Source organism: Poromitra crassiceps, assembly GCF_964638095.1.
Source record: "Poromitra crassiceps genome assembly, chromosome: 3".
Taxonomy (NCBI): domain Eukaryota; kingdom Metazoa; phylum Chordata; class Actinopteri; order Beryciformes; family Melamphaidae; genus Poromitra; species Poromitra crassiceps.
Window position 1 is genome coordinate 89,658,450 of NC_139625.1, and position 11,091 is coordinate 89,669,540.

The 11,091-nt window shown below is 43.3% G+C and overlaps 1 protein-coding gene across 1 annotated transcript; it reads right to left on the reverse strand.

Moving 5' to 3' along the window:
- Window positions 1-5,543: 5,543 nt before the first annotated feature.
- LOC310773606 (retinol dehydrogenase 14-like) lies at window positions 5,544-10,501 on the reverse strand (the record flags this gene model as incomplete). The annotated part of the gene is made up of 2 exons (XM_083633528.1): window positions 5,544-7,182; window positions 10,259-10,501. 2 exons carry the CDS (start codon window positions 10,499-10,501, stop codon window positions 6,565-6,567), a joined length of 861 nt encoding a protein of 286 aa, XP_083489654.1. The 3' UTR covers window positions 5,544-6,564.
- Window positions 10,502-11,091: the final 590 nt, after the last annotated feature.

The following is an 11,091-nucleotide window of genomic DNA, read 5'->3' on the forward strand; positions in this document are numbered from 1 at the left end:
GCTGGGCTGGTGCAATATTTTACCACTGGGTATGCTTGATGTATATGTACACTGTAGGAATTTAATGTGAATTGTCGTCTGATTGCACTGTCTATATGTCAATATAGCCCTTTTCCCACATGCGCTTTGTACCGCAAAATGACCGGTACGTGGTGTAATGCCTGCATGTGAGAAAGGCGCCGTGCCGGTATAAGCGCGACCCCGTCGTCCCCGACATTTCACCAGTTTCGACCCAGTCAGAAGACCGGTATGCTCTTAAGGAGACGCAAGTGGAAACGGTTCCAGTCATTTTCCGCGACAGCGGTCCTTCAATCATGGGCGAGGAGTAGCCTACACACGTTGCTTAATGTTCCAGCGGGCATAATCTAATCATTCGCGCACATTAAAGCAAACTGGCGAAATGATCTTGTGATAGCCTAATAAGAGTAGTATGTCAGCTTGCTGATTTCCGAAGGCAACCCCGGACACATCAAACGAAGCCAGTCTGTAAAAAGTGCTTCAACGCAACGCAGGTGAACGGATAAACATCGAACCAGCAACTATTTCTCTCAGACACGGATCCCAACTTCTTCAAAGTGCATCAACTAATCATTCGCGCACATCAAAGCAAACTACTTCCACGGATTTCGCTTGTGCATTTGCTGTGTCATTCGCTGTGTCTGTCCGTGGCTGCTGCTCTCGAGCAGAGAGGGGAGGGGGAAATCGGCTGTGTTGATTACGCTGGCGGCTTGACGCTGCTCTTAAGTCAAACGAGTGTGATTATTGTGTGACAACTGACAAGCGAACTTATTTCGAGTTTTGCCGACCCCCCAAAATAAGCTCCCCCCTCCCCCCGCCCCCCCCAACATACAGGAAAATTCGCTGATAGATTCCCACATGCGCGAGCCGAAGTGTGAAGGGAAATGTCCGATATTGACTTACAGGTAATTTTCCGGTAAGCATGTGGGAAAAGGGCTTATGTATATGTCTAACGCTGTGTCTCTTGATGCCCAAAAAGAATTTCTCCCAAGGGAGACAATAAAGGCTAATTCAATTCAATTCGATCCAGGCACGGCCCCAGAACTTCTTCTAAGCTGATCCAGGCACGGCCCCATGATCTTTTCTAAGGGGTTGGCTTGGGGGAGGCTAGACCAATATGTGGGGTGTTAAGAAAATAGTAGTAGATACCCCTAGACACGAGTTTATTAAGGAGACAGACCAGTCCGTGACACATGCTAAAACACCACTGATAATATCTGATTTCGAGATTATGGACGATGCATTTGAATTTGATGGTATTTGTTTCAACTGGAATATGGATTACAAACTGAGATGGGGAAATAGGAGCTGCCTGCTATAATGTGACAGACAGCAAACCGAGCTGACCCAGGGTGAACCAAGGTAAATATTAGGGGTGGGGGAAAAAATCGATTCACCTAAGTATCGCGATTTTTAATGTCACGATTTTTTGAATCGATCTTTTATTCCAGAATCGATAATCGCCAAAAAAAAAAAAAATTTTTTTTTGGGTGCTTGCAGTCAGGCCACTCACTGAACAGCAGCCCAGGCGCTGCCTACTGGTTTACTAGTGGTTTTATTACTTTATTAGTTAGTCTGAAGTAATAATTGCACTTCAGGGTTAAAGTGGGTGCATCTCATTGTAAAATTGGACTCGGTCCAAATCTGGCTTCAAACGGCCCAAATTGGGCTTCAAACGGCCCAAATCTGGCTTCAAACGACCCAAATTGGCCTTCAAATGGCCCAAATCGGGCTTCAGACGGACCAAATCGGGCTTCAAACGGCCCAAATCGGGCTTCAAACAACTCAAATTGGCCTTCAAACGGCCCAAATTGGGCTTCAAACGGAACGCGCGTCGGCCCGTATCGGCCTGGCCTGCTTGGTATCTAATGCCCGGCCTGAATTATGATCCCAGTCCGCCCCTGGCTACAGTCGTCCAGTTAGTATCTCCAATGAATTGGAGGAAATTGTACAATCGTTCAAAGTCACCAAAAACACATCTCGGGTACTCACCACGACATGAAATATGAATCCAAAATGCAGAGCTCTTTTTTTAAGGTAAATAGATAGCCGGAACTACTTTCTAAACATGGCTGCGCTGTGTACAGGCAAAAAAGGAACTTGATCTTTGTTTCACGTAACTAGGATTATTATTTCATCGCATGGTGAGTACCCGAGTCACAACATGTACATAGAGCTTTTTGGCGCAGTTAGAAATGTGTTTTTGGTGACTTGAAAGGTTGTACTGTTTCCTCCAATTCATTGGCGATGCTAACTGGACGACTGTAGCTCACTGTATACTGTACGGAGAGTGCCAGTAAAGGCATTGTGTATCTTCTATCTAAATAATATCTGTGTCTCAAGTAGATAGCTGTGCTAACACTTTAGCATACACTGTAGCCTACAATGAGTACAGTATGTGCCTGATAAATTGTCTCACGCTAGGTGTTATCAGCTTGCAGCTTATTGCAAACCCCAGACTACTACTATCTTTGCTCTTCATGCCAACAGGGAGTTACTGATGCCTTTTCCCCTCTAGAAGTTGGAGCACTTCACCTGGTCATGTTGGGGATATGGAAAACCTTCTTTCCTTTTTTCCTGTTGTAAATTACAATCTAAGGTTTCTTTCTGTTTTATCATTCCACCCGGTGAAAGTTATATTAAGAAATGAAAAAGTGGAGAAGATACACAGTGTTACAGCTCAGAAAACGATAACAAAACAAGAGTATTTACATGACAGAGAAACCAACAGGTTTCATTTTGTGCAGTATGCTTATTTAATATATATATGTGCAGCTGAGTTGGTAATATGATGGTGTATTTGTTGAAGCATTTAAGAGAGAGATGACCACATTCAAACTAGGGCTGCACAATTAATTGTATTTTCATCGTCATCGCAATATGAACATGCGCAATAAACACATCGCAAAGAATGCCTGAAACCCAATGAATAACAAAAATGCATTCCCACTCAGCATCTGATCATTTTGTCTTGTGTTGTAAATCCAGCGTACACCTTTCCCTTGCAACAGTGCGCTCCGCCCCTCTGCCAAAGCCCAAACACGCTGTGTGTAGTTTCAGCTAGAGTCACTGTGTATTTAATTTCTTTATTCAGTGGGCATAGGATAGGCTATGTTTGGGGTCTATGTTAGCATTATTAAAGCAGAAAGACATAGGAACTGTATAGCTAATATGCATACTTTAAAGGAGGACTTACCCCCTAGATATGTATCAGAACAGTGATTTGAAAATACCTATGGAAAAAACCAAGAAATGACATATGCTCTTGTCTATACTAAACTCTTTGGCTGTCCTCAGCTGAGGAATCTTTTTCGGAAATCGACGCCATTACAGTTTGCCCACCGCCTCGAAAATAATTTATTTGAGAGCTGCAATATCTTTATAAATATCAACAACTAGCCAACACTGGTGGTCTGTATGGAAACAGCGTTGCTTAAAATGGTTGAAAGTTATATCAATTTGGTAATTCAGTGGCAAACTAGAAATTTAATTATTTTTCTCCATGTGTGTGTATGTGGGCGTCTGTATCTATCGCTAAGAGCAAAGTGAGGCGAGGCTCGTTACCGCAGCACACCGCACAATAGGACAAACCCCCCGCTCTGGGGTAACACAATGCAAGATTTCTCCATGTCATTCCCTCATCCAACTTGCCATGAAGTCCCTTTTTAATTTTAGTTTGGGGGCTTCTCATGATTCTTGTTAAAAGTTGTGCAAAAGTTTTCCTCTCAGTGCAGTTGCAGGCTGCGCCTCCTCCCTCCTCCCAGACCCTGGCTGGCGAAACAGGCTCCTGCATGGGACCAGGAGGATTCAGTCTGTCCAAACTCAATACCGATCTAATCTCTCAGTATGAGATGCAAGGAAATATATTTTAGTAGCCGATGTGTTTAAAGCAGCTTTGTCACGTTGTCACGTCGTAGTATAGCGTTATATTTTACATGTGCGCTAAACTGCGATGAGATTTGTTTGCGGAAATGTCAGACTGTGCTCTCTCGGCCAGAGGGAGCACAGCTGCTGCTGCGCGCGCCCCTGGAGCTTGGGGCTCGTGCATGAGGATACAGTACGACTCTCTCCCGCCTGACTGGCCTGGAGACAGTGCTTCCAACTCGGACTGATAATATAAACATCATCATTCGAGCTTATCCACGTAAGATATTAATAAAGTAATGACACATTCAGCGGGAAACTAACTATAATTAAGACATGTGCCAACTTTGACGACGTTTGGTTCAGTATTTTAAGAGCAAACTTCCTGAAAAGTTGCTGTTTTGGAGATTTATAAAAGGTTGGGAATGATTTTACAGCAACACAATGCCATGTCCTTCCTTTTATGATTATAGTGGCGTTTATTGATAGTATTGTGTTACATAGGAGTTGGTAGGAAAATAACAGGCGATTGTAATAAATTAACAGGTCAAGTGACATCATGGGAATAGGCTTGGAGTTGTGAGGAGCCGAAAGGGTACAGGGGGGGTAGGGGAGTAACTATCTTGAAATCCCATAGTCTTTGGTTCATGGTGACGTCACGACGTGTCAAATATCCCATTCATTTGAGGGCAAAAAAAAGCAGTGTTCCACCCTTAGAGGGCGCTTATGCCAGGTATGCTGCTGAAAAATGATACAAATGGTAAAATGGCAACAGTTTGGTGTCAAATGTGGAATTCTTCACACATCACCCCCAAAGTCATATATATTGGTTAAAAGCTGAAAAAAAGTGTTTTGGAGGTAAGTTCTCCTTTAATATTTGTTTATTTATCACTATCGTCATCGCTATATTGAACAATGTTATCGCACATCGCAGATTTTACTCATATCGTGCAGGCCTAATTCAAACCAGTCCAACAGAAGCTGAAGAAAAGACAGACTTCATGTCATTTTAATTGGACCATTGTGTGTTGTTGGACCTTGAAACCATAAGCAGCATGAGCATGGCAATCACTGCCCGTGCCCGGATTAGCATTGTAGTACGTATCAATATTGCAGTACCCATTAAGGACATTAAACTCTGTAATTGCACTAATTTCAGTTATTTGTAAAATAAATAGAATGTAACTGCCATTAAAATGCCCCAAGACCATTTTCCGCAAGATGGATTAGATAAATTTGGCTACTCCTGAATTTCTACCTTGTTTTCCTGCTCCCTATAAATGATCCAGAAAATATCCTAATGAAAAATGCAGGTGGGAAAGACATTATGTATGGCAGGGTGGAGAGAGAAGTGGTCTATTCTATAGGTGAGCTAGAGAGAAAACATTCCTAGCTAATGACTGCATTCTGCTTGAGCAACAAGCATGGCTGATTTAGGATTAACTAACCTCTAAAGAGATTCCATTTCTAAACGACCCCCCTGCAGCTCAGTGTGTAAATGAGCCAGTCTGTTAATGAAGCAACTCAATGACCATTATTCTATTATGCATACCTGAATATGGAGACTTACACCACAAGATATTAACACGGTCTAAGGTACAGCTGGCTGTGTGCTGTTGAAAAAGACCTTCAAAAGCCAGGGCAAAAATCATTTATTATAATATAGATTCTATAAATACTCAAAAAGCCATTGATTGAAATAATACAGTGAGCTCATCGTCCTGTAACTTGAGGGAGGTTATGCCGACAATGTAACACAATGCAAAGTTTTCAGCAATTATATCATACTAGCGTGCTCAATTGCTTGCGGCCTCGCCCGCCCTGAGAGCAGACAGAGAACAGAGCCCACACTGGCAAATTCAGTGATGACATCATCACTGATGACATCATCACTGACTGATGACATCACTGATGACATAATTCCTGATGACATCATCACAGAACTTATAATAGCCGTAGCACATACTTCCTCCGATACATGTACAGTCGCCAGCTCCTTCTTTTCACCTGACAGCGAGCGTGAAAACGTGTTTTAATGGCCTGTGTTGCCCTTTAGAGCCAGATTCTAAGATTTCATCTGCAATTTCTGCAAACCCAAAACATAACATTAGACCTGTTGCTGCAAAAGAGCACAGATCTCAGTGGATCTAACCTTCCATTTCATTCATGCCAAATACCATTAATATTAATTAAGGGAGTTATTAACGTTGGAGACCTCATCAAAAAAAACTAAACTCCCTTGTATTTAAACTCGCCTGTATTTAAACTCGCCTGTATTTAAACTCGCCTGTATTTTGAACTCCTTTCTAATTGAACGTAAAATTCAGGGAAACGGCAACTTTCCATTAACAACTCATTAATAACCTGTAAAACTTTCACAAAAGGTGTGAAAAATCCCTTAAAGGATGATTTTGCTGATTTTCAACCAGTTTTGTATCATTAAAGTGACCATTTACTTACTACAGTAGTGTCTCTGTGAATCAAGCCAATAATAAATCCCTTACAACCATAATACTAACAAAGTTATGTCATTTGAAGGGATACGTATGTATTGGAGAAATTAAGTACATTCCACGGATAGAATGAAGGTTAGTTATCTACTCAAATGACCTTCATACACACAGGTTTGGTTTCATAGTCATAGTGGAGTGCAAATACTCTTAGAATTGGCACTTAGCCATCTCATGTGGTTATTCCCACCATGACTTCAGTGATATCCCACAGTTTGCTGGCCACTTCCTGGTCTGTGGCCTTGGCCAGGAGAACCTGTTGCTGACAGTCTGCAAAGCACTTCCCCTGAACGCCCTCTATGTCCGGGCTGCAGGCCAGATAGACTGATGTTCCAGCCCCTTCCTCTGGGCTTTTAAATAGTCCCCACGAGAGCAGGCTAAACAGGGGCTTGGCTAACACAGGGACGTGGACATGCCTTCCCAGATTGGTCCTCACCAGACCCGGAGTGAGAGCGTTCACCGTCACGCCACTGCCTTGGAGCCGCTGTGCTAGCTCACAGGTGAACAGGAGGTTGGCTAGTTTGCTCCGGCTATAGGCGAAGGCCTTGTCGTAGTTGTGCTCGCTGTTCAGGTCCTCGAAGTTAATGTGCCCGTGCTTGTAGAGTTTGGAGGAGACGACCACGACGCGACTGGGAGCCGACCGCTTCAGGAGGTCCAACAGCAGGTGGGTGAGGAGGAAGTGGCCGAGGTGGTTGACGCCGAACTGCATCTCGAAGCCGTCCTCCGTTTTTGTGTAAGGGCACTGGTAGATCCCCGCATTGTTGATCAGCACATCTATCCGCGGCTCCTCCTGTTGAGATAGAGGATGAAACCCATTTTTGACTGTTTACTTAACCCTGACCAACTGAACTGTGAAGGACTCCCTCTTTATACTATTATCAGCTGAACCAGCAGTAAATAGGGCAATGCTTCAGATTCAGTGCAAAACATTCATTTGAGTACATCTGTTTTTTGTGAACACTCAGTAGTAGGGATGCACGATATACTGTATCAGCAATCATATCGGTATCGGCAGATGTTAGTCATTTTTTAACATGTTTTTTTACATATCGGCATCTGTCCAATGTTGCAATGTTAATATCGGTTATCAGTATCAGCCAAAATGTTCCCATTGAGAGTTCTAACGTAAGTTCAGTCAGGAAGACTATAATATGCATTTTACACTTTCTTAATTCACTTCTTATATCTCCACCCTTCAATCTACTCACAAGCTCATAATAAGCTGTCAATTTCCGGGCTTCAATTGAATAATCAGCTGTTTGCTGCCTAGTCTCTTTTAAGCAATAGCATAGTGTCACATCACTGCTCACATCACCTCTCACCCCACACACCTCCAGTGTAAGCCTATCACGTTGCTTCTCACCCCCATCGTAAGCCAATCGCTTGGAGGCGGTTTCCTTAAATATGTTTTTTTCTGTCTCATTCAGCCTCTCAACACCGCTGCTGTCAGTCTTGCACCCGCCTCCTCCCCCTCTCCTCCCGGTCATCGCAGACGCAGACCTATCCGATTCTTCAGTCGGAAGAGTCTTATCATGATGAGTCTCAGAAGGAGATCACCAGCACCACCAGTATCTAGACTCCACAGGGGGATATATCTGGATGCTGCTCTGGGCTGATGCAGCTCTCTCAAGATCTCCCTGCGGTGTCTAACCACCAAAGACTAATAACAATACCTTATTCTCATCATTCTTTCTGTAATGCATCATTCACTTTATTGTAATAAATATCATTGTATTCATTCTTTGGTCTCTAGTTTCTCCTGATTGAAACGAAGAAATGCAAAAAAAAAATCAAATTCACAGTCATGTGTTTTTCAGTATGTACAAAATTGTATTATCATAGAAATGTGTTTTTATACAGATCACCATCGGTAAATATCGGTTATCGGCCATACCAGCAATGTTAATATCGGTTATCGGTATCGGCCAAAATTTTCACATCGGTGCATCAGACATGGAAATAACCCTGGAATAATCCCAGAACAAAATAAGTGCCTGGATCCCCAAAACAAAAAACACATTCTTACAGGCAATGTAATTATGTACACCAGATACGTTACGGCAGCGTTGCGGATCCGGCAAAACTGACGGATCGACTCTGGCCCATGTTAATTGATGGGCGATACATGTTAATAGATGGGTGATACATGTTAATTGATGGGCGATACATGCGGTACGGAAAAATTACGCACCCGTTCTATTTGAGTCGGATCCCGCATACGTCAGACAGATGACATGAGTGTGGGTCTGTTAGCAGCCGTACAGCATCTGTTCCGGAGGCGGTGTACATTAGCCCTTACAAAATGGTTTCATTCTAGGTTTTGACCACAAGTCCTATATTTTATGCTTGACAGTTGACACTTGTGATGAGATTAGATAACACGGTCTAAGATTATTAACAGCTAATAGTAGTATAATAAACTGTCTGTGACAAATTAAAGACAGTCTGTGTCTCGTCATAGATGCTGGGCCGGGGTAGCTGGCTGGGGGCGTGGTCAGGGTGTGGTAAATCCCCCAGTTCTCCCCATTCAGCATTTAGCATTTAGCCTGCTAGCCCAGCCCAGGCAGACACGAGCACGGATTCAACCACCGCAGTAAACGCACATCTGAACAGACGTACGCACCTGCTCCTCTAGAATCCCCAATCCTGTAGTGTAGAGCACAGTCCTTTGGTGAGTCAGCCCATTGAGATACTGTATATGGGGGTGGGGGGGGTTTGGTGTTACCCCACTCGCACGCCAGCCGTATAATATTTTGTGGGGGTTCCCACACAGACACAGACTGACTGTATTCACCTTATGTTCCAACACAGGGGTCAGCCAGTTACTTCCCAGAGTAATTTAGAGAGAGAGTGGCATCAGCGGAGGACCAAAATGCGTGACTCATTAGCCAATGAACAGCCAGGAAGGGGTCTTGCGCTACTTTTGCATGCTAAAATAAAGCTGATAATGTACAATTTGATTCTAAAACAAAAAAAACATTCAGAGTACAACACAAACTGTCCATTTTGCTGCAACTCCACAGTGCTGCTTAAGCCAGGACCTTAATTACTTCCTGGAACTCTTGGGAGTAAAAAACTGGTCCATTGGAGTGAATGGAGATGTCGCGACTCTTCTATATAGAGCTCAACAGGCATGTGACTTTTCGTGATGTAATTTGCCCCGGAAGTAAGTTCTGCATCCATTTTCTCCATAGACATTCCGATAAATCCAAATATAACGAGTTTTAAGGCTCGAACCGAGCCAAAAAGTCTTCCAGAGAATCGTGAGTGACCATAAAACATTGGGTTTAAGCGAGAACAAAAAATAACAAGGGGTTATAAAAATAAAAAATATCATACTGTAGATGGTACTAGTGACAGACAGGAAGTCATAACACAACTGGGTCAAGTGGGTGGGGCTACATAAGGTGAATAACGGACTTCATTCAAAAAAATCTGGCAAACCGAATACCTCTTCTGTTTCAATTCGGCATAGGCTACATAAAACTGCAATTTTATAATTGGCTTGCACTGCTCCTTACTGTGGTGGTGGAAGACAGGACAAGTGAGCTGGTTCTAAATTAAAATTAAAATTAAAATGTAATAAATTAAATAATTTGATTTAAATGGGTGCTAGCTGTTGGATTATATGCATGCCCAAATGAAGGGTGGAGTCTAGCTATACAGAACATAATAAAGCCATATTGTATGGGCCCGGGTATACACCTTTCCCAATAAGGAAGGCCGGGGTTAAAACTGCAAGATTTTTCATTGAGTTTGGCGTCCAGTTCTCTACATAAGAGAGAATGGGGGGGCTACGAGCCGAGTTATAGCTAAATTAGTTTCCAAACCAACATCAGCTAGATTGCTCACTGAAACCCATGTACCTGTATGATGTGTTGACAGAAAGTGTGCACGGATGTGAGGGAGGCGAGGTCCAGCTGTTTGACGACTAGTTGTTTACAGTCTGCCCCAGTTTCCAGCCGCATCTCCCGGGCTGCCTCTTCAGCCCTGTCCGTGTCCTTACAGGCCATGATCACACGGCCCTGGCGCTTCAGAACAGACAGTGTCGTGGCTTTTCCAATGCCACTGTTGGCACCGGTCACTATCACCGTCTTTCCACTCATCATTTTGTCGACGACCTACAAAACAGTATCTGAAACTTCCTGAAACCCTAACTAGCTAACATTACTAGACAACCAATGACACTACATTACCTAGACTGCATAGCAATGCTGCCTTCAAGTACACCACGTAATTCTGTTTTCACAGGAAGGTACAGTATTTAGATTACTTAGGCAATGAAATAAAACAAATAAAACATTATTTACGAAAGCAACACAACTATGATAATATCACTTTCACCACCACTTGTTGACATGGCTCTCCACCAATAACATGCGTGTGTGTGTGTGTGTGTGTGTGTGTGTGTGTGTGTGTGTGTGTGTGTGTGTGTGTGTGTGTGTGTGTATTGTAACGTTCCTGGTAACTCATGAGGCAGAGGCTTCTTGTTGGTACAAGGTTCTTTATTCTCCGTTAGTTATATTACAACTCTCAGCGGTTGTCACGCTCATAACTAGCAACCTTCCCTTCTAGCAGTGTGTGGAGACTGACGCGCATGCTCAGTCTTCCCCGGAAGTATCCCCACAGCATAGTGTTCCCCAATACAACACTCCCACACATCAGTTCCTATCTGTAGTTGAGACACTACCAATGCTCA